The sequence below is a fragment of the Rhinatrema bivittatum genome, chromosome 3 (genome assembly GCF_901001135.1).
Source record: "Rhinatrema bivittatum chromosome 3, aRhiBiv1.1, whole genome shotgun sequence".
NCBI classification, from domain to species: Eukaryota; Metazoa; Chordata; class Amphibia; order Gymnophiona; family Rhinatrematidae; genus Rhinatrema; species Rhinatrema bivittatum.
In genome coordinates, this window is record NC_042617.1 from 326,444,585 (window position 1) to 326,469,682 (window position 25,098).

General features: G+C 43.0%; 1 protein-coding gene across 3 annotated transcripts in view; it reads left to right on the forward strand.

The window, feature by feature from the left end:
• AFG1L (AFG1 like ATPase) overlaps positions 1 to 25,098 on the forward strand; it is a 372,398-nt gene that overhangs the window by 227,592 nt on the left and 119,708 nt on the right. For all 3 annotated transcript variants that reach the window (XM_029595310.1, XM_029595309.1, XM_029595311.1), the window contains one exon: positions 22,906 to 22,988. In XM_029595310.1, the coding sequence (XP_029451170.1) occupies positions 22,906 to 22,988 (83 nt within the window). The remainder of the gene's footprint in view (positions 1 to 22,905; positions 22,989 to 25,098) is intronic.

Below are 25,098 nucleotides of genomic sequence, written 5' to 3' on the forward strand. Positions count from 1 at the left end.
TCTGTGGTGCAGGATATAATAGCTGGTAGGGCCTCGAGGAGCGAGTACCCGATGGACCGATATCCTGAAATGTAGAAAAGAGAGAGAGACCCCCGAGGAGCGGTTGTCTAGTTAGGTTGGGTTACCTTACCCATAGGGATAGATTTGGTAAAATTAATATCAGACTGAAGCATAGATTACCTGGCTGGATACAGGGCATCCCGATGACTATTTCCTGTGTATTAATGTCTCTGCTAATCTTACTGACCTTTACACCCTCAGTTTTCTGGAACTTGTCCAGAAGCTTAAACTGGAGTTAGTTCGCTGAACACCTCTTCCTTTGACTTTGTTGGGAAGGGTATCGGTAGTAAAATGATGGTTTTACCTCACCTATTATATTTGTTTCAACATTTACCTAATACTGTGTCTTTTGGGGTCTTCAATTCTTTTCAGGGAGCTCTGAATTCCTTTTTATGGCAGGGAAGACCTCCTAGGATTAAACTTTCTACCCTGGAGATGTCTTAAGGATTGTGGGGATTTAGATATTCCTAATCTATATTTATATTATTTATCTACACAGTTGGGTGCAAGGGGATGGATTAGTGGGGATTCCAAGACTTATCCATGGAGGGTCCTGGAAAAATTGCAAGCTCAGGGACATAGCTTATTTTCCTTGTTGTTATCCTGCCTCATCAGCAACATTAGCCAGCATAGATAGAAGCAGTTCAATTCTGTCACACACAAACTGATAAGCAGATTAATACAACAAAAACCATACTTTGAAATGTCAGTATACAAATGCTAGATGTCAAAAAATAAGATGGAAGAGTGTATAGCACAAGATGAAGAGGTAGGTGTAATTGGCATCTCAGAGACCTGATGGAAGGAGATAACTAATGGGACAATGTGATACCAGGGTACGAATTATGTTGAAATGATAGGATGGATCAAATTGATAGAGGGGTAACACTATGGGCTGGACTTTAAAAAGGTTACGCGCGCCGGGCCTAAAGCCCCGGGACGCGTGTAAGTCCCAGGGCTTTACAAAAGGGGCAGGGTGGTCCAGGGTGGGGTCAGGCTCCCGGCACAGCGGCCATGTTTGCTGCTGTGCCGGGGATCGCATGCCGGCAGCCAGCCAGCAGGCGCAAAAGGTAAAATAAAGGTCAGCGGGGGTGTTAGAGTAGGGCTGGGGGGGGAAAGGTTAGGGGAAGGGGTGGGAAGATCAGGCTAGGGGGAGGGAACGGGGGAAGGCAGCATGGCTGGGCACGCGCAACGTGCACAATTGTGCACCCCCTTGTGCATGCCGACCCAGGATTTTATAACATGTGTGCGCCTGCATGCACATGTTATAAAATCGGGCGTAAATGTGCACGCACACATGTACGCCCACGCGCAACCTTTTAAAAGCTACTCCTATATATTAAAGAGGGCAATGAGTCAAACAGAATAAAGTTTTGCAGGAAACAAAATGCAATGTTGAATCTTTATGGATAGAAATTCCATGTGAAAAGAGGAATAAAATAGTAGTGGGGGTGTATTATTGACCACCTGGCCAGAACGAACAAATAGACAATGAAATGCTAACAGAAATTAGGGATGCTAACAAAATCAACAGTACAGTAATAATTGGTGACTTCAGTTATCCCAGTACTGACTGGGTGAATGTCACATTTCCTAGCGTGTAGCAGATGGACTCAGGACCAATGGGTATAGTGTGCTCCTGATAGCAGTTGGGAGACGGAGTCAGATTTCAATCTGACATCAGCCTACATATACCCGTGCAGGAAGCTTAGCTCTTCAGTATTTCTCCGTCTCCGAAGCAATTTGGGACACTAGACACACTTGCACAGTGTGAGAAAATGCAAACCAAAGAAGAAAGAAAATCTTACCTCTACAAGACGAGCCCCGCTCTCCTGCGGTGATACCTAAGGGTTCCTCCTCCAGTCGAGAATTCCTGAGGTGATTTCCGAGATCCGTCAGAGGTGAGCCTCGGTCCGGTAGCCGGTTTCCAGCATGGACTTTGCCCAGAGTGGCTGAGAGGCATCGGGTGCAATACCGAGTGTGGCGGTGAAGGTATTTTCCCTCTCCCCCCGCAGCCGGAGACCGTCTGGCACAAGACCGGGAATCGCCGAGACAAAGTAAGGTATAAAACTTTCTTAAAGTCTCCGGTCTCCGAGGCTCAGTTAGTCGCACAGATCGTCCTTCAGGCATCTATTAAATCGGGTTGAGCAGCCCCGTCTGGGCTAGACCCCGATCCGATACGACGGTCCTCTCATGTGGAGACCCTCCGGGGGGGGTTCTCCATCTTGCCCGCGTGGTCGTTGGCGCCTTCCCCCCCCTTGATCGCTGGTTTGTCCGCACAACTGAGCCGGGCGCACAAACGACTTGTGCGCACAGCGGCATGCGCATCTGTGCCGTGCGCACAGCGTTGCGCACAACTGTACCGGGCACACACAACGGTGCCAGGCACACAAATAGGCCTGTGCGCACAGCGGTGCACGCATCCCCGCTAAGCGCACAAATAGCGGCCCGCATGCACATCTTCCGCATCCTGCACGCACATAGTCGGCGCACCCGGAGTGCATAGCTAAGTCTCCCGGTGCATGCACCTACGCGCACAGACGAGCTTTGAGCCACTCTACGCGCACAAATCATGGCACCGCCGGCCAAGAAAGCCAAGGGACAAGCCCTCTGCCCAGCCTGCCACCTGAGAGCTCTGCAAACCGAAGTGGCCTCTGTCCTATGCCTGCAGTGTGAAGAGACCCCGGGGGAACCGAAGCTAGGCCCCCCTCAGCCAGTAGAGGAATCCGGCTCCAGATAGTACCCCGGACCTCTGTATCTCTAGCTCGGCGCCTCCTCAGATGAGCACCTCGGGTAACCCCGCTGTATTCAATTGGGACCCAGGGACCTTTTCCTGGGTGGAATTCTTCAAAGGGCTGCAAACCCTTTGTCCAGGCGCAAGCGGTATTGCCCGTTACACAGCCACAGTCTCCACCGGAAGAGCAAGACCTTCCAAGCCCTTCTCGGACCCCCGAGACATGTCACATCAGGGCAAAAGCCTCCCTTTAGGAGACACAGACACCTCGGGGGAAGAGCCTGACTCATAAAAATTTAGAGTATCTCTGCCACGCACAACGCCTGAATTACAGACAGGCCAGATGGTCCCTATTTTCTAATAGGTTCGACTTCGTGCTCAAGTTTCGCCCTGGAGATCGAAACACCAGAGCAGATGCTCTTTCCATTCAGAGGATGTGCCTGATGAGCCACAGCACATAATTGACCCAAAGAAAATCCTCTTGGCATCCACACAGTCCGTGCCTGCTGGAAAAACTATCATTCCAAAGAAACTCAGGAAGAAAGTGCTCTTTTGGGTGCACGATTCCAAGCTGACTGGCCATCCTGGTCAACGCCGTACCTGCTCAAGATACAGGAGCTGTTTTGGTGGCCTACTATCAAAAAGGATACCTATTCCTACGTGACATCCTGCACCAATTGTGCTAAGAACAAACCTGCTTCTGGACAACCATGGGATCAGATGCAACCATTGCCAGTTCTGGATCAGCCCTGGTCGCACATCGCTACTGACTTTGTAGTCTATTTACCTACTTCCGGAGGAATAAACACCATCTGGGTGACTGTGGATCGATTTAGCAAGATGGCACACTTCGTGGCGCTTCCTGGCATATCCTCAGCCTTGGAGCTTGCAAAGCTCTTCATAACGCACATATTCCACCTCCACGGCATACCTTCACACATCGTATCCAACCGTGGGTCCCAATTCACGGCACGGTTTTGGAAGGCCTTGTGCAAGTTATTCGACATTACTCTGGATTACATTTAAGCCTACCATCCGCAGTCGAATGGACAGACAGAACAGATGAATCGTACTATGAAGCAGTTCATTCGAGCCTATGTTACAGCACGACAGAACAACTGGGCCGAATTGCTTCCATGAGCTGAATTCGCCATTAACTCTCATCCAGCAATATCTACTGGACTGTCACCATTTGAAGTGGTTTATGGACGTTCCCCAACACCGCCACTTCCACTGAAGCTCTCAATGACGTCCCCAGCAGCACAATCCACTGCTGATGATATCCTTAAACTGTGGGTTCAGACAAAGGACATGCTAATCAAAGCGAGTGACCGTGCTAAAAAGTACTACGATGCGCACCATTCGCAAGCTCCAGTCTTCAAGCCAGGAGACAAAATCTGGTTGTCAACCAAGCACCTCAGACTGAAACTACCCTCCTCTCTGTTTGCTCTTCGCTACGTGGGACCATTCTCAGTCCTTCAACATATTGGCCAAGACACCTACCGTTTGAAACTACCACCTGGTCTCCACATCCATAACGCTTTCCACGTCTCACTTCTGAAACTACTCATACTCAGCGAATTTTCTTCCAAACCTCAAGATCAATGCAGAAGACAACCTAGAATTCAAAGTCGAAGAGGTCCTGGATGTTCGTAAAAGAGGCAATACTTTTGAATACCTTTTAAAATGGGAAGGTTTCGGCCCCGAAGAAAACTCTTGGGAGCCTCAGACCAATATTCTGGACAAAGAGATGCTTCATCAGTTCCACCTCGTGCATCCTTCTAAAGCTAAGCCTGGTACCCGAAGAGGAAATCGCCCTTTAAAGGGGGGTACTATTGCGACCGTCGCTGCTCGTCGTCTCCACTCCGCCCTCCTTACCTCCTTGGCTTGGTCTGGAGCGCACTGTACTGTATCGGTTTGATTGTTAGTTAAAGTACGGCAAACATTCTTGTTAAAATTAGAATGTACTGAAATACCTCTGATATTTTTACCACGTCTCAAAGCAAACATTGGACCTGGCTCAAAAACTTCATATAAGCAAAGATCATGCCAGTGTTTCCTAATACTCTGCTGGACACGAAATATCATTAGTGAATAAGGTAAAACACAAATCATTTTTTAATTCTTCTCCTTCTTTGATGGCATAAAAGCAAATCCTGATTCACCCACTGGGCCCTCTTATACGCTCTCTTTAAAATATAATTAGGATATCCACGTTCCTCAAAATATTTTATCATTTCCTTAGCTTTAATTTTATAATCATATATATCAGAGCACAATCGCCTTAAATGAAAAAATTGCTTAGTCGGTAAATTCGTCCGTAAGTGTTGGGGATGATAGCTATCATAACGGAGAAGGGTATTTCTGCCAGTTGACTTACAATGAATAGTAAAGCCAAAACCATATTTCTGAAAGGAGATGAAAATATCCAGATATGGTAGACCAACAGAACTAAATGCAAAGGTGAAATTCAAATTCTGATCTCACATTCCCAGCTACTGCATAAAGGCCAAAAAGTTGTTCTCACTCCTATCCCATATAATCAGAATATTATCGATAAATCGCTTCCATAATTTTATACAATGGATATATGAGTTTAAAGGAAGCCATTTTTCTTCAAAACAACCTTATATAAATTGGCAACATCAGGTGTCTTAGTAGCACCCAAAGCTACTCCTTTTATTTGCAAATAAAAATTACCATTGAACATAAAGAAATTGTTCCGAAGAGTAATAGGTGCCAAGGTACATACAAAGTCCAACGGTATTCTATTTTCTTTCAAAGGCTCACTCAATTTGTCAGAAATAGTCCTTAAAGCATCATCCTGCGGTATATTAGTGTAAAGCAAGACCACATCAATCGTGGCAATAGCTAAAGTCTGACTCGGGAAAAGTGTTTCAGCCAGCTGTTGTAAGGTAATGATTACGTCTGCAGAATCTCTCACAAAAGAAGGTAGAGAGACTACTAACGGTGCCAAAAACTTGTCAATAAAGATCAATAACCGCTCGAACATTGATCCCCAAGCAGAAATAATAGGACAGCCAGGAGGTTTCTGTAGCATTTTGTGAATTTTTGGAAGCATATACATTACTGGGGTCTTTGGAAAATCAACCTTCAGAAAATGCTGCTCCCTTGATGTAATCTACGACTTCTCAAATGCGTCTTCCACAATTAAATCGATTTTATTTTTCAATTCTGGTACGGGGTCATCAACAAGCAATATATAATATGTCTGATCACTCAATTGTCGCAGAACTTCACTTTTGTAATCCTGCTTATCCATTACTACGATTGCACCACCCTTGTCTGCCGCTTTTATAACCACCTCAGATGTTTTTGACATCTTCCAAAGCACTACGTTCTTCTTTAGTTAGATTATAAGACTCCTTAAAGACTTCTTTATTAATTCCCCTCACATCTTTTAAAACCAGATCTCTAAAGTTTTTTATAACTGGATCTAGTGCTCCAGGAGGACACCATGATGACTTAGGGAAAACTATAAATGAATCAGCGGCTTCAAATACAGTATTTGAAAATTAAAGCTTTAACCACAAAAATCATATAAAATGATGAAGAAACTTCTCTACCTGAAACATATCAAACCTCACAGTTGGGACAAAATAAACCTTTCTCCAATACACTAATCTGTGCTGATGTTAAGGAGACAGAGGATAAATTAATTACTGAAGAAGGCTTTCTTGTTGTGACCAGGTAATGGGCCAAGTTCGCTGATGAAGAATACTCAGTGGTAACATTTCGTGTGAACTAGAACTCTTGATTCCATGAATCTTGGAATTTGACATGTCTGTTGCGTCTCTGTGATTAAAAAAAAAAAAAAAAAGTCTTATGTTCATTTGAAATATTTTCTTTCCCTGAAGAATCAGAGGAGGAACTTGAGGATTCAAAAGTAACCACAAGTTGAGTGAACACTTATTAAGGATCTGATTCCATTTTTGCAAAAAAACAGATTCCTCAACATATAGCAGAGGCTCTTTATTAATCCACAAACCACGAGGTATCTGCTGCACTCTACAGTACTCAATCAATGTACTGGCATGCATTTCTGTTCTTATCAGTTTATTAAGCTGTATTAAAATAATTGTGCAATAAATAAAATTTTATGAATTCATGATACCATTTATTTATATGAATGAATTCTTTTTTAACCAGAATCTGGGTTTTTCCTGGAACTTTATACGATTACTCAAGAGAAGAGGAGAAATTTCTGTCATAATGCTTGAAAGTTGTTCAGTTGAATAATGATGTTTTTTCTTAAATTTTCAGTTAAATGTTTTGTTAAATACCAGGGGGTACAATTTTGTTTTCCATGACCCAGCTCAACTTGAGAAGTTTCTGGAAGAATGAACATCTTACTCAGCAATTGAGATGCATTCCTAAATGCATAATGAAGATCGTTAGTGACTGGCAATTTATGCCTTTGGGAAGGATGTCACCTGGGGGATAAAGTTTATTTTCCTTTCTTTTGTTTTCCTGGACTCCTTCCTCCTTTCTTTAAGTAAAATAACACAGCACCTTAATTTCAAGATGTTTTTCCTTCATAGTTATTTTTCCTCTTTTTTGCCTTACTATCTCTTTTAGATGCTGATTTTTCTTTACTTGTCAAACCTCATGCTTGACATAAACTTGTGAAACTAGATAAACAGATAAAAAAAAAAAATCCATAGCTGTTCTTTGTACCAACACGACATTGCTATGGAAAGCAACCCATTAACACTTTATCAGTCTACGGCCAGGGCTATTGCTATTCAGAGTGTGGTATCACCATAGGGATTTATATTCAGGGTATCTACACGGTCTCCATTAATAATGATACTACATCACCATACATCTCAGAAGCATCCACGGAGATAATGATGATCATGGTGAAAAACATGTAGGCACCTATTCTCATATTTCAGAATTGCTATGGAAATTGATATAGGTGCTAGTCAAAAAAAAACCAAAACTCCTTGAAAATTCCATATATAAAGGTTTCTCTAAGCAATGTTACAAGCGCCAGTTATGGACACCCTAAGAACTGTAACTCCCCACACTTGTCCTTTACTTGTATCACAGGTATCACAAGGAGTAGCCTAGTGGATAGAGTAGCAGGCTGAGAACCAAGGAAGCCAGGGTTCAAATTCCAATTCCACTGCCACTCCTTGTGACCTTGGGCAAGTTACTTCACCCTCTGTTGCATCAGGTACAAACTTAGGGGTCTATTTACTAAAGGCTTTTTCCCATTCTGTGTCTGTGGGAAAATGCTCAGTAAATGACCTTCTTAGACAGTAAGCCTTCTAAGGACAGGAGAATATCTGTGGTACCTAAATGTAATTTGCCTTGAGCTACCATTGATAAAGGAGTGAGCTAAATCCAAATAACTAAATAGACTTGCTTTCTCATGGCTATGCAAGAAAGTACTGATTTATGGATTTGGAGACATCCATAGCTTTGGAATTTTCTAACTTTTGTTAGACCAAAGGTCCATCAAGCCCAGTATCCTGTTTCCAACAGTGGCCAGTCCAAGTCAGAACTACCGTGTTTCCCCGAAAATAAGACAGTGTCTTATATTAATTTTTGCTACCAAAGATGCACTAGGCCTTATTTTCAGGGGATGTCTTATTTTTCCATGAAGAAGAATTCACATATATTGTTGAACAAAAAAATGAACATTTATTATATTCTGAATAGTTGTCTGGTTACGCTGATTTGTGATGACAACTAACTGTGAATCCTGCAGGGTAAAAAAATCACAGCTGCATGCTCTGGTGTTCTGTGCGACGGGCATGCTCCCAAATAAAAACTTTGCTAGGTCTTACTTTCGAGGGAGGTCTTATATTTAGCAATTCAGCAAAACCTCTACTAGGTCTTATTTTCGGGGGATGTCTTATTTTCGGGGAAACAGGGTACCTGGCAGGATGCCAAAGGGTAGATAGATTCCATGCTGCTTATCCCAGAGATAAGCAGTAGATTTTTGCAGCTCTACCTTAATAATGGATTATGGACTTTTCCTCAGTAATTTGTCCAAACCTTTTTTAAATGCAGCTAAACTAATAGCTTCAACCACATCCTCTGACAGTGAATTCCAGAGCTTAAGTTTGCATTGAGTAAAAAAAGTATTTTCTCCCAGGGCAAGCAGGATGTAGTCCTCACATGTGGGTGACGTCAGCAGACGGAGCCCTATCACGGAAAACTTTTCTGTCAAAGTTTCTAGAACTTTTGACTGGCACACTAAGCATGCCCAGCATGCCATAATCCCTGTAGCCACAGGGATCTTCCTTCAGTCTCTTTTTTTTCCGCGCTGCAGTTTGCCTCGCGGTTGGGAGCTCTATGAGAATTTTCTCACTAATTTTCCTCACAGAAAAACTTGAAGTTTTCTTCATAAAAAGTTCCCTCATAGGGGTCTCCCATCGCGACATCGTTTTCTCGTCGCTCAGTGAGTAATTTCCACCGTCTTTGGTCGGTTCCTGCTACCTTGTCCTAGGTTCCCACAGGCCACTGACCATTTTCGCGGCCCTTTTTTCCACCATGGCGACGAGCTTTAGAAAATGCCCAGAGTGTCCGCATACGATGTAGATTACTGACCCACATGATGTTTGTGTGTTGTGCCTCGGCTGATCACACGATACACGTCGATGCCCTAGCTGCGCTCAATTGACCCCGAAGGGCAGCATGCCCACCTGGACAAAATGGAGTCTCCTTTCAAGATAAAACTAACTCCATCGACATCCACCCAGTCATCACCGGCAGGAACATCGTCAAAATCCCTCGATAAACATCGCCGGGAGCAGCAGGGCAGTGGTGACAGTCCATCAACGACAACATCCAGGGCATCGGCATCATCTTCCTCGGTGCCGGAGAAGGACCGGACCGAGCACCGAGGGAAACACCGTCATCGGCACCAATGCGATTCCACGCCCAGTGCCAGCACCAAGACTGCATCGGCTTTGATGGCTATCGAGCCAGTTGCGAAGAGGGCACGGTCAGAGTAGCCTCCATCCTCCTCTGCGCCCGAGGCCCCGAGGAGATCCCTACCAATATCGGGTACTGAGCCCCCACAGATTCCTGTGGCAGTGCCAGTAGCGCCTAGCCTGCCTCTCTCTGCAGCTGCGTTAGCTATACCAGCTTCCAGGGAGGAGCTGGACATGCTTGTCCAACAGGCGGTCCTCGATGCCCTCCGGAACCTTCATCCAACATCGATGCTGGCCCACATACAGACACTGGAGCCATCGTTCTTTACACCGTTGCTCGACTGCCTGGATATACACTCATCAGTGCCCTTCCGACCCAGCCTGGGCCATCAGTACCAAGATGACCTACTGAGTCTCCGAAACCCCCAATACCCATTCCGGGGTCCTCGGAGGATGAAGGCATGGACTCTAGTCTTATTCCAGCTCCGCTTCCACCGATGCTGGAACCGGTTCCTGGTCCGTCGGGGCTCTCGGATCGAGGCACCCATGGTTCCGTTCGATGCCATCAATGCTGCCGCATCCTCCATCAAGACCATCGAGGCCTCCATCGATGCCTGCACGTCCTGGAGTATCAAGTCTTTTTTTCCCTCCCACGGGATCTCAGCCAGAGACCCCGAATAATCCATGGGAGGATGTTGACACCGACACTTCTACAGAGGACTTACTCTCAGAAGCATCTCCTCCAGAAGATATCTCCTTTGCTAATTTTATAAAGGAAATGTCAGAGACCATTCCTTTTGACCTAGTCACCGAAGAGGACACACGTCACAAGACATTGGAAGTCCTTCAATTTGTAGATGCCCCCAAAGAAATTATGGCCATTCCTATCCACGAAGTGCTCTTGGATCTGCAACATCACCTTTGGGAGCACCCTTGTACTGTCCAACCAGTTAATAGAAAGACAGATGCAACTTATCTGGTCCAGCACATTCCAGGGTTTCAGAAGCCACAGCTACCCCACCAATCATTGGTAGTGGAATCTGCGCAGAAGAAGGCCAAGAGACTGCGCCCCCATTCTTTAGCTCCCCCTGGAAAGGACAAAAATTCTTGGATGGTTTGGGTCAAAAGGTCTTTCAGGGCTCTATGTTAGTGTCGTGCATAGCTGCTGCCTACCAATTATACATGACAATACCAGAGGAACCTGTGGAAGCAGGTCCAAGGGATAGCAGACTATCTCCCTCAGCAACAACAAGAAAACCTCTCTGCCATTCTCCAGAAAGGCCTTGAGGCAGGAAAACATGAGGTCAGAGCTGCATATGATTCCTTTGAGATGGCGTCTTGCTTATCAGCAACAGGAATCAGAGCCAGAAGATGGGCCTGGCTTAAGGCATCCGACTTGTGAACAGAAGTCCAGGACAGGCTCGCTGATCTCCCGTGTACTGGAGATAATCTCTTTGGCGACAAGATACAAGACGCAGTGGCTCAACTAAAAGATCATCATGAGACCCTGCGTCAACTTTCCACAGTGACTTCGGAAACTCCCTCCACTGCTCGAAAAACTATGAGAAGGGACCCTAGAAGACCCTTTTATCACTCACGCAACTACTAGCTGCCTTCATCTCGTGTAAGACCAGCCAAACCACCTCAGAGAGGACATCCACGGCAGGCCAAGACATCCAGATCTCAGCCAGCCCCGCAAACGGGCCCAGCCTCTGGATTTCGAAATCTGTCCAGAGAACAGCAGCCACTCTACCAATCCAAGACCAGAATTGCCTGTAGGAGATCGGCTACACCTCTTTATCACCAACTGGTGCCACATTACAACCAACCAATGGGTAATATCCATCATAACCCAGGGATACCATCTAAATTTCCTCATGGTACTCCCGGATTCACCACCCAATCCACTGTGGATCCAAAGAGATCACACAAACCTTCTAGAGTCAGAACTGTCCACCCTCCTGAGCGCCAAGGCTGAGGAAACCATTCCCCTGGCACAACAGGGCAGAGGATTCTACTCCCGCTATTTTCTAATTCCAAAGAAATCAGGCGGCCTCCGACCCATCCTAGACCTCTGCAATCTCAACAAATTTCTACAAAAAGAAAAATTCAGGATGGTGTCCCTAGGCACCATGCTTCCTCTTCTACAACAAAGAGACTGGCTCTGTTCTCTGGATCTTCAAGACGCGTATGCACACATTCCCATATCCCCACATCACCGCAAATACCTGCGCTTTATAGTGGGGCATCAACATTTTCAGTACCGGGTTCTGCCTTTCGGACTTGCCTCAGCACCCTGTGTATTTACAAAATGCCTAGCAGTGGCTGCTGCCCATCTACGCAAAACCAGCATACACGTGTTTCCTTACCTGGATGACTGGCTAATCAAGAGCCGATCCAAGCAAGGAGCTCTCAATGCTCTAGAGCTCACTATCGAGCTGCTACACTCATTGGGGTTTCTCATCAATTACCAGAAATCCCACCTGATTCCATCTCAACTCCTCACTTTTATCGGAGCAGATTTGGACACCACAGTTGCAAAGGCCTTCCTGCCCAATGACCGTGCAGTCATACTCTCCAAACTAGCTGCATCTCTGCGCACAAAGAAAACAGCTTCAGCCCATCAATTCCTTGTATTGCTGGGCCACACGGCTTCCACGGTCCACGTCACTCCTATGGCCAGGCTGGCCATGAGAATAATCAATGGACTTTGAAATCTCAGTGGCTCCAAGCCCCTCAACCTCTTTCATCCCAGATCCATGTAACCCACCAGCTGCGTCTATCACTTCTCTGGTGGACAAACAAAGCCAACTTGCTGACAGGTCTACACTTCCAGCAACCAGTTCCACAGGTAACCTTAACCACGGATGCATCCAACTTGGGTTGCGGAGCTCATGGGAACAACCTTCAAACTCAAGGTACTTGGACTCAGCTTGAAGCAACGTTTCAGATCAACTTCCTAGAGCTTTGAGCTAAACATTATGCTCTATATGCGTTCAAGGACTGCCTTTCACACAAGACTGTTTTTATACAAACAGACAACACAGTTGCAATGTGGTACTTAAACAAGCAGGGCGGCACAGGCTCTTATCTTCTCTGCGCAGATCTGGGCCTGGGCCCTTGCACACTCCATACATCTCTGGGCCATTTATCTGGCAGGCATATAGAACGTAGTAGCAGATCGCCTCAGTCGACAGTTCCATGTCCAGAATCAGGATCCAGAGACCACTCCCCATGAGTGGTCTCTGGATCCTGTGGTAACGAGGAGAATTTTCCAGCATTGGGGGGTCAACCAACAATGGACCACTTTGCATCCAACCTGAATTACAAAGTGGACAGGTTCTGCTCCCTGCACAGGCAGCAAAACACGTTAGCCATGGACGCCTTCACTCGCTCCTGGAACACAGGCCTCCTATACGCGTATCCCCCGATACCGCTGATAGCCAAAACTCTCGTGAAACTACAACAGGACAAAGGGTCAATGATACTCATAGCCCTGATTTGGCCTCGACAAGTATGGTTTCCCATGCTTCTCGACCTCTCGATCTGAGAACCCATTCGCCTGGGCACAGCGCCCACTCTCATAACTCAGAACCAAGGCATGTTACGCCATCCGAACCTTCAGACCCTATCCCTCACAGCCTGGATGTTGAAAGCTTGATCCTGCAACCGCTCAACCTTTCAACCGATGTCTCTCAAGTGCTTGTAGCTTCATGAAAGCCTTCCATACGAAAATCCTATCATTCTAAGTGAAATAGATTTACCACATGGTGTATGCAAAAAGATATTGACCCCTTTTCTTGTCCCACTCCATCTCTTTTATACTATCTCTGGCACCTTTTAGACTCTGGTCTCCAGACTACTTCGGTATGGGTACACCTCAATGCCATCTCAGTATACCATAAGGGAATAGGGGATGACCCAATAACGGTGCAGCCCCTTGTGAGTTGATTTATGAGGGGCCTGCTATAACTTAAGCCCCCTCTACAGCCACCAGTTACTGAATGGGACCTAAACGTAGTACTTATAATGCTCATGTGCTCCCCGTTTGAGCCTTTATACTCTTGTGATGTTAAATTTCTTACATGGAAGGTTCTCTTCCTAATAGCCATTACATCTGCTCGAAGGGTTAGTGAGTTATAAGCATTTGTCACATACTCACCTTATACAAGGTTCCTCCCTGAGTGGTCCTCCGTACTCATCCTAAATTCCTTCCCAAGGTGGTTACTGACTTTCACTTGAATCAGTCTATAGTCTTGCTCACCTTTTTCCCAAAGCCTCACTCTCACCAGGGCGAGAGAGTTTTATACACCTTGGACTGTAAACGTGCACTCGCATTTTACCTAAACCGCACTGCAGTCCATAGGAAATCCACCCAAATCTTTTTGTTTCTTTTGACAAAAACAAACCGGGAGTTGCAGTGAGCAAGTAAACTCTCTCTAACTGGCTAGCAGACTGTATCAAATTCTGCTATGAGAAAGCAGGCCTCTCCAGGGACGAGTGAAGGTGCACTCAGTAAGAGTTATGGCAACGCCAGGAGCACACTATCGTTCAGTACTGATTGCTGAGATTTGTAAAGCTGCAACATGGAGTTCTCTTCATACATTTGCAGCACATTACTGCCTGGACAAAGAAGGACGACAGGACTCTGCCTTTGGCCAATCCGTCTTAAAGAATTTATTTCCAGTATAATCCCAACTCCTTCCACATCTATTTGCTGTGATTTTCAGGCTGCCTCATTTTTATCAACAGTACACCAGTTGTTGTGCCTGTTGCACAAGTTGTAAGCTGTTGGTCCAAATTAAATATGAGTGAGCCTGTAGCTTGCTAATCACCCACATGTGAGGCTACCATCCTGCTTGTCCTGGAAGAAAGCACAGTTGCTTACCTGTAACAAGTTCTCCCAGGACAGCAGGATGTAGTCCTCACAAAACCCGCCCGTCACCCCGAGGAGTTGGGTCCGAAATCATTTTATTATTTTATTTTTTTGCCTGCACCTTTTGCTACAAACGAGACTGAAGGGCGACCCCTGTGGCTACAGGGATTATGGCATGCTGGGCATGCTCAGTGTGCCAGTCAAAAGTTCTAGAAACTTTGACAGAAAAGTTTTCCCGTGATAGGGCTCCATCTGCTGACGTCACCTACATGTGAGGACTACATCCTGCTGTCCTGGGAGAACACCTGTTATAGGTAAGCAACTCTGCTTTCTCTTATTAGTTTTATATATATTAGCTAGTAACTTCATTGTGTGTCCTCTGATTTTTGTTCCTTTTGAAGGCATAAACAACTGATTAATGTTTACTTGTTCCACTCCATTCATTCTTTTATAGACCTCTATCATATCTCCCCTCAGCTGTCTCTTCTCCAAGCTGAAGAGTCCTAACTTTAGCCTTTCTTCATAGGGGAATTGTTCCATCCCCTTTATCATTTTGGTCGCCTTTCTCTGTACCTTTTCTAATTCTGCTATATTTTTTTGACATGTGGTGACCAGAACTGCACACAGTACTCAAGATGAAGTCACACCATGGAGTGATACAGAGGCATTATGATATTCTCTGTTTTATTCTCCATTCCTTTTCTAATAATCCCTAGAATTATATTTGCTTTCTTGGCTTACATGAAATTTGTTTTTTCTTTAAAAGGGGGAGCTATTCCGCTCAGCCCTAATATTGCAGTAACACAAACAACATAACCACAAAATTTTTGCCTCCATAGTGTTTTGACTGAATTGTGTTTTTTCACTGCTGCATGTTTTTATTTACTGGAGAAGAGCCATTCATTTTTTTTAATAGAGATCAACCATATTATTTTATTAATGGAGAACAGTTGTCCCTTTTTTCCTTAAAAGAGAGCAGTCATCCTTTTTCACAGAAAGAGTCCAAGTCATACTGTCTGCGCAGTTAGTATATTCTGAGAGGAAGGTAAATCAACCATTCAGATCATCCAAGTTAGCCATTTCAGTGAATATATCTGGGATGTGCGGCCGTAGAAGCAGTATAAATCATTTCAACTATAGATGCCAATTTTTCAATGAAAAATCAGTTTTCTGTAGTTGTGAAATCCTCTTTTTATAAATTATCACTGTTTAAAAAAAACAAAGCAAAAAAAACCCCTGAAGCCTCTACATGATCATCAAAACTTCCGTTCCATTGTATAAAGTTTAATATTGAATTCACTGGACTATTGTAACTCTTTATACCTCAGTCTTCTTGCTAACATAATCCGTCCCCTTCAAATAGTGCAGAAGACTTCAGCTAGGATTGTAAATGGAGTGTCACCTCGTGAGCATATTACCCCTGTGTTACACTCTCTTCGTTGGCTTCCCATCTTGTATCGTTCTCAATATGAGGTACTTTCCATCATATATAACCTTCTCATTAATGATTCATTACTTTGTATGATTCTACAAACCCTCTAGGCGGCTGTGCTTTATGTTTAAGAACTCTGCTGGAAGTCTTGCCACTATTAAAATGGCAAGACTTGATCTCAGAAGAAACCGTGCCATATCAGTTGCTGGATTTATACATAGAAACATAGAAAATGATGGCAGAAAAGGTCCGAACGATCCATCCAGTCTTCCCAGCAAGCTTATGGTAGCATCTGCCTCACCATACAGGTCACCCCCATACTTAGTATCCCAAACTGTTAAGGTCAGGGCCCTTGTTGGTTGTTGTATGAGTCCAGTTCCTCGTTACCTCTTGCCATTGAAGCAGAGAACAATGTTGGAGTTGCATCAAAAGTATCAGGTTTATTAGGTAAGGGTAGTAACAGCAAGTTATCCCCATGCTTATTTGATTTCCCAGATCGTAAAATTCAATGACCTTGTTGGTTGCTGTCTGAATCTAATTCCCCTTTTCCTCTTTTCCCCCTTCTGTTAAAGCAGAGAGCAATAATGGAGTTGCATCAACAATATGACGGTTTATTGATTAAGGGTAGTAACCGCCACACCAGCACTTTTCTTAATTTTCTTAATTTACACACTTTTCTTAAAGCTTTTCCTCCAGATAAATAAATAAATAAATGTCTCCTTATTCCACCCATCCGCCAGATAAATTCCTCCCCCGCACTCAGGCCCTGCCATCCCCCCTCCCTGTCACTGTACATAAGTCAATCAAAACACTCCCTGTTAATAAAGTTTTTGGGGGTTGTTTTTTTCAATATATTTTACTTTTAAGTTAACTCGATAACCATATATAATTACCAAGTTAATTATTCTGTTACAATACACCGGGTCATTTTAAGCAAGTTATAAGTTTATATGTTCCGAGTTAAATTAATTCTACTATGTTTCAATGTACTATGTCATAATTTGGCTTGCCTTATGACATCATGTTTTATGTAAACCGATGTGATATGCCAAATCAAATGTCGGTATAGAAAAGCAAATAAATAAATAAATAATTTCCATCCTCTAGCCTTTAGGGATCCACAGTGTTTATCCCGTGCCCCTTTGAAATCTTTCACCATTTTTGTCTTTACCACCTCGTTCGGAAGGGCATTCCAGGCATCTACCACCCTCTCCATGAAGAAATATTTCCTGAAGTTGGTTCTGAGTCGTCCTCCCTGGAGTTTCATTACGTGACCCCGAGTTCTACAAATTTCTTTCCAACTAAAAAGGTTTGTCGATTGTGCATCATTGAAACCTTTTTTTCAGGTATCTGAAGGTCTGTATCATATCCCCCCGGCACTTCTTCTCCTTCATGGTATACAGATTTAGGTCCTTCAACCTCTCCTCATAAATCATTTGATGGAGACCGTCCACCATTTTTGTCGCCCTTCTCTGGACCACCTCAGTTTGTCTATCCCTTTTGAAGTATGGTATCCAGAACTGAGCACAATGCTCCAGGTGAGGCCTCACCAAGGATCTGTACAAGGGGATTATCACCTCATTTTTCTTACTTGTTATTCCTCTCTCTATGCAGCCAAGCATTTTTTTGGCTTTAGCTAATGCCTTGTCACATTGTTTCGCCGTCTTCAGATCGCTAGACATTATCACCGCAAGGTCCCTCTCTTGTTTCGTGCACAACAGCCCTTCACCCGTCATCACATACAGCTGTTTTGGATTATCATGGCCCAGATGCATTATTCTGCACTTCTTGGCATTGAATCCCAGCTGCCATATCTTCGACCATTATTCAAGCTTCCTTAAATCACATCTCATTCTCTCTACTCCTGGTGTGTCCACTCTGTTGCAGATCTTAGTATCATCTGCAAATAGACAAACTTTACCTTCTATCCCTTCTGCAATGTCGCTCACAAAGATACTGAACAGGATCGGTCCCAATTCCGATCCCTGTGGCACTCCACTTATCACTGTTCTCTCTTCAGAGTAGGTTCCATTCACCATTACACGTTGTCTTCTATGTAATCCACACCATCACCTTGGAGCTCACTCCCAAGCTTCTCATTTTATACACAAGCCTCCATTGTGGGGACCGTATCAACAGCTTTGCTGAAGTCCAAGTAGATCATAACGAGCACGCTTCCTCGATCCAATTATTTTGTCACCCAATCAGATTTCTCTGACAGGACCTTCCCCTGGTGAATCCATGCTGCCTCATATCCAGCAATCCTCCTAAATGTAGATAGTTCACTATCCTTTCCTTTAGCAGAATCTATACCTGAACATTTGCAAGGTGCTTCTTCTTTGAAAGCCACTTTTCCCTGTCTTTTAAAGATTACACTTGTCTATATGCAGTGAATTTTTGCCCCTTTGTGAGGCTTGTATTGTTTTTTATTGTCCTTACTTTTTTTTTTTTATGTATGTACACCTGTGAACCGCCATGAACATATATGCAAAGTGCGGTATATACATTTTTACAAAAAAATACAGGTATTTTTAATATGGTCTTATTTTCCCCCTCCTTATTCTCTTCTATTACAGCTATAAAATCTAGTTTAGTTTAGTAATAACAAAATTCATTGCCCAGAAAGTCAACGTACTGATAGCACAGTTTGAAAACCAGTGGATCAAAAGAACATGATATTGTCAGTCATGTGAGAATCTGTAAACTAGCAGAAGGCTTTTTCTCAGACTGCAGAGCTTTCTAACATGTTAATCTTACTACCTTATCTTTTCTACCTTATCTGTACTACTACCTTATCTTTAGTGTGAGAAATGACTTTTATCTGCTCTGTATTAGCTGAAATGTGATTTTTCTCTAAACTTGTTCAAAAAATTATAGGAAAAGGAGTGTCTGCATGAAAAGCTTAATGTTTTCAGGTAATCCCTTTTTTTAGTCTCATCCATTTTGAGAATGAAGTGGCCTTTTATGCTCTTAAGTTGATTTAATTGCTGAAAGGCAAACGACTGAACAACTCACAACACTGAGCAATTATGGTCGATTGTGTGTTGCAAGTACAGGGCTTACGAATTTCATTTGTGGGGAAGTACGTAGAGAGCTAAAAAGGAATTTGGATTTTCTGTTGTCGGATTGTGTAAAAATTATTTACAGTTAATACTTGCAGAAAGGTTAGAAAGGTTGATGAAGCGATATTTACTCTTCCTTTTGCTATTCACTGCATGTCAGAATGTAATTATGACTGATTCATAAAACTGTCTTGAAAAAACACTGTCTTTATTAAAATGCTGATCAAGATAAGAGCTGACAGTAATAAAGAATAGAACGTTTTAATCTTGTTGCTTTTGAATGATTGCTAATTACCCCAGAGGTCATGTATAAAGCGTGCGAGGATTCACTGACATTATTTATTTAAAAAAAAAAGTCTGCTGTTCCAACAACGTTTGAGCATAAAGATACAAGCTAAGTATATTGGGAACAATAGTTTGAGCGAGTTCTTTTGGATGCTTTTAAATATTTGACATGTTGTTCAATTTTGTTCCTTTTGATACAGTAGATTTCCTTGTATGCCTGCGTAGGAAAAGGTCAGGAGCACTGTGAAGAATTTGATCATGTTGCCATGAAGCAATTGATTTGAGCCTTGTCTTAAAACTGCCGGAACTGAAAGTAGTATATATCTGGTGCCTCAACGTTCATGATGTAAATTTATGATTCAGTTGGCTGTTCTACCTGTGGTCTTTGTGAGGTTAGGGTTTTATGGGCAGGTACAGAAGTGTGGGAGGAAGGCATTTATTGAATGCAACAAGAAAAGACTCGGGTTGTTGACCTAGTCAGTAGGGTCTTCTGCTACCCACCACAGTGTAAGGAAAACGTTCTTCAGCACTTTATGGGCACAGTACGTAGACTTCTGGATGCAAATGACATCCTTGTTTTTTGATGATACAAAACTTTAAAACACTTGTCAATAGTTCTAGTACCTCCAACTACTGACGTTCTGTTAACTGATACTAATTCAGTCTGCACATGACACATCTTGATGACCTCCACCATGGGATTTCCTACCCCATAATATTCTTTAGATATAAATGCATCATTCCTTCAGCCTGGCAGTCATATCTATAGATGGTATTTGTGTGGTCTTCAAAGCTCATGTGCTATTACATTGTTTGATAATTCTAATGTTAGAACAATAAAATTCCTTATTTCAGGGATCTTTTTTCCTTTGATATCATGACTACTTTAGACTTAAAATAATTTTTCCCATGTCTTTTACAAGCAATCCATATATTCTGATAAAGAGAAACAGTGCTTTGATGGAATAAAGTGGATGCAGAGACTGTAGCTTAAATCGAAATTTCAACAAATATTTGGAATACTAAAAGGACATTAGCACTACTTACTATTACTAATACTACTTATCATTTTGAGAAAACTACAAAGCATAGGCAGCCTAAGAGTCCCTGCTCCTTGGAGCTTGCAGTCTCATTAAGACATATACACACAAGACAAGAGGATTCAGGAAATTTATCACAGTAAATGGTTAAAATCAGACAGAGCTCAGGTTTGAGATTTTAAGCAGCCTCAAAAATATGACTTTTTAGATGGGTCTTGAATAATAGCCAGGGAAGGAGTATGACGCACCAACTCAGGAAGAATATAGCAGTCACACAGTACAACATGATGGAAAGCTCAAAGTCTGGACTTAGAGATGGGATGAAGAGCAGAGATAAGAACAGCCCTCATGAGGAGGGGTTGGGGACTAAGAAAGAAGTGTGAATGCACTTTTAGGTGATTGGGAGATGCTTCAGCTGTATGTGGAAGCAGATGGGGGAGTCAGTGTAGTGACCTGAGAAGAGAATTTATATGGTTGTGACTATATTGGAGGTAGGTAAGTCATGTAGCTGATTTAGTGGAGATAGATGATTCAGTGGGAGAGCAGGTTGTAGTAATGTGAGTCGCCCATTCAAGTAGTCTGGATGTGAAAGGGAGAAGACAGATGGAACAGTAGTTAGGAAGCAGGTAGGATCAAGTAAAGAGGGCTTTTTTTTTTTTTTTGGAGCGGTGTGATCACAGCATCTTAGAAGGAAGCAGGAACAGCTGAGGTACAAAATGCTTAGGGGTAACTTGCTGGTGCGGTGGTTGCTACCCTTAACCAATAAGCCTACATACTGTTAACGCAACTCCATCATTACTCTCTGCTTCAATGGCAAGGAGTTAGGGGGAATTGGATTCAGGCAGTAACCAACGAGGGCCCTGACTTTTACGGCCTGGGAAATTGATAAGCATGGGGGTGACCTGCATGGCACGGCAGATACTACCATAAGCTTATTGGGCAGACTGGATGGACCATTTGGTTCTTTTCTGCTGTCATTTCTATGTTTCTATGTCTATGATAGCTTGAGGATGTGACAGATGGACAAGGTGACTGCAGGGGAAGAGAACTAAAGAGCAGAGTGGGAATGGGGGTCATATGAAAAAAGTAATGAGTTTGTAGGAGGAGAGACATTCCTCCTCTGATTTCACAAAAGGAAGAAAGTTGTGGCAGGAGCTCAGAATGAGAGGGGAAGGTGGAGAACTGAAGATTAATCTTGTGAAGATGTTAGCTGTTGTCTGGGCAGAGAGTGAAAGGTTTGAGGAGGAAGGGGAGTGTGGCCATGAAATGGCAAGGGGTAGAAGCAGAAGGGTAGGCTTACTTGACAAGTGCCATAACAGACTGGCAGTAGGTGAGCATGAATTTGAAAGGTACGATGCCAGCATGGGAATGGAATGCAGGAACATGGGAAACAAACTCTGGAGGTGAGCCTGACTTGAGAGAAGACAAGAGTGTCCAAAGCTGAGAAGAATATGTTGCGTCAACCAGGTTTCTTCTGAAAGCACTTATTGACCTACCAGTCTGATATACTGAGTTTGTGCACCATATACTTGCAGCAGCTGCTGTGCTTTAAGGCCCCTATCCTCTGCCTATTTGGATATTTGGAGCTAATGTACATCTAGATGAGGCTGTCTTGTATAGCAATAATTAAATGAGTTGCACAGGATCTTTTGTCACTCGGTGAGCCACATTAGCAGCAAGTAGTTGCTCTGTCTTGGGAGATGTGAATGAAAGCTGGTGGTCCATAGCCTTGCTCTATATTTATAACTTGGTTACCCTTGACTATTTAACGTTATACTGTATTTCCTACTATTTTCTACTAATTGTTGTTCTATATTTAGACCTTTGTTACCCTTTAAAAAAAAATGTATCGTTAGAATGTACTTCCTATGAAAAAATTGCTAACCATGTTAACAAAATATTAGAATTGTAAACCGTTGTGATGGCAATACCGAACAATGATATATAAAACTCTATAAATAAATAAAAATTAGTCCTGGTTAGGCAGCTTCCAATTGAGCTGAAAACCCAAAGGGCCAGGTTAAAAATAAAATAAACAAGTGGCAGGTTTATTGATAGCGTGGCAAAGGTGACATGTGCCCCGTTGCACTATGGGGCAATATATCTGGTGAATAAAAGATCACCACGAACATGGCTGTTTGCTAAGCTTCATTTCTCTTCCTATTTAAAAAGGCTCTGAATGAATAGTGTATCTCCTTTGCTATATTTAATAGTTGGCAGAGTCAAAAACATGACATACTAGTAATTTTAATTTGTTCATTGTAATGTTTTGTTTTATATTATGAATGTAATCTTGTAAACTGTCCTGAACAATATTTTGGAGAGTGCAGGTATAAAACCTTTTACATAAATAAATCAATCAATCTGGCCCTTCTACTTTACGTGGTCTGTTTCTTTTTCTCTATGAGTAAGAATAGCTTTTCTTTGTGTAAGGCACTCTTTTATGTTGCTGATCTTTAAATGGCATGGTTTGAGATGCTTAACAGTGATTGCTTGTTTCTGTAGAAATACTGCAGCACCATCCCACTGGATTCTGGAATAGACTACAGGAAAAGGGTGATGTCTGCCACAGAGAAAATTTACTATCTGTGAGTGACTTTGGAGTTTCTTATTTGTTGTTGCCATTTTCTCCCCGTCTATTCTTAGAAACTGTTTTCACACATACCTCTAAGCCAGTAGAGAAGGTGCACTCACTCTAGACCAGTTGTTGCTTGTATGCACACTGGAAGGAGATCAGAGCGCATCCCATCCAGAAATGTAGTTTCACTTCTGGATTTGGTATTCTAAAAGGAACTAATATACCATTAAGGTCCTGATTCACTAAGGCTTTGGCCCCTTTCTTTGTAGCGTAAAAAAAAGCTTAGCAGGTGACTTTCAAAGAATTCCATGTGGCTCCATATACATGCACATATGGCCGCAAAGAGATCTAGTACAGTATTTTTAACTGGCAAGCTTCAGGTGCGCGCAGATTATAAAATATGTGTGTGTCTACCCTCCAACATACGCATGTTTATTTGGTTACATGGGAATACCTGCAATTCATCGAAGCATGTAGCTTTCCTATCTATTTCATAAACATACATGTGTATAATTTACATGTGAAAAAAAATATAACTTGCTCACATAAAACTCTGATGTTTACATGGAAGCAGGTATATTTTAAAACGTGTGTCTAATTGAAATCATCAGTTAGCCAATACCTCCTACAGTTCACCCATTCCATCTCCAGGTCATGAAAACCCTCCTAGTTCTTTAACCTTAACTCCACCCAGACCTCCCACCCAACCAATAGACAACAGATATCAATTTACATTAGATAATTAGCAGATGTAAAATTGTGTGAATAGGTTGACCAATGTATTCATGTAAATCTCTTATGAAATAGCAACTTACGCACATACCTCTTGGCCCCGTCACAGAACATCCCAGACCACCCCTTTTCTGCACAGGTAAATTGCATGTGAAACTGATAATAAGCATGTATTTTTTATGTTTATAAAATAGCAATTGCACAAGTTTAAGCTATTTACATGCATATGCGCTAATTTTATATACGGAAGTCCTTTGAAAATTCACCCTTTAGTGAATCCAGTCCCAAATGCCTGGGATTGGAGTTTTGGAATCATCTTCTAGCAGCAGAACAGCTTACCACCAAGTAGGTCTCCATCAGTTTAATTCAATTGTATCAGTTCTTTGATATACAGAAGAAGGACCACACTCCAAACTCAGAAGAGGAGAAACCAAGAACTCTGTAGGCCACACAGGGTAAGGGTTGCTTTTCGAAACTCTCTTTATGTAGGGAGTTGCCCCCCACCCCAGTTTCTCTAGATCTGCTCCCAAGGTAATGCTTATCACACTCCTCATGCAAAAACATATAACATGAGGGGTAGCAATATTTTTCAGAGAAATTCTTGGCATAACCTGCTCCCCAACTTGAGAATTCGACAGAATTTAATCTGCTGCAGATTGTTTCCTGACCCAAAAAGTATTTCTCCCTAATATACTACCACTGCTAGGCATGAATAAAGCACTCCAAGATCTCCCAGCTACTCCTGTCAGAGAGAATATTCAAGCACTCTCGTTCTAGATGACTGAAACATCCATGTCAATGACACAAGCTCAGCATCCACTGATGACTTCCTTCTACGCCACACCCTTGATCTGGTGTTCACACTGCACAAACCAGCATTTAAGACTCCTTGAGATGCAGCCACTCCCAGCCAGGAAACCCACAAAGATAATAAACATTAAGCAGGTCAGGCCAGCTTCACACCTGAGCCTTGAAAGTCCGTGATCCCCAGGTGGTTCTTTCAGATCTAACCAATGCTTAAGTATAGTTTTCTTAGCCACCAACAAGACAGTGCTAATAAATTTCTTTTTCCCTATTCAGGTGATATTTTGATTGTCCTGGAAGACCCTGGTGGACACGAACACATTGGGCCTGATTTTCAAAAGCATTTACACGCATAGAACTAGGCATGTAAATGCACTTTACTCGTGTTAGTGGGCTTTTGAAAATTGCTACAATATATGCCATTGAACTGGCCACAGGTTTTTCTCGCACAAGTGCACTTTACATGCGTAAATGGCTTTTGAAAATTGCTACAGTAGCATGTTACATTTATATGCATAACTCCTTTGAAAATTCAGTATGTGTGGCTGTACTGAACCATCTCAGACTTCCAGGCTGTTCATGAA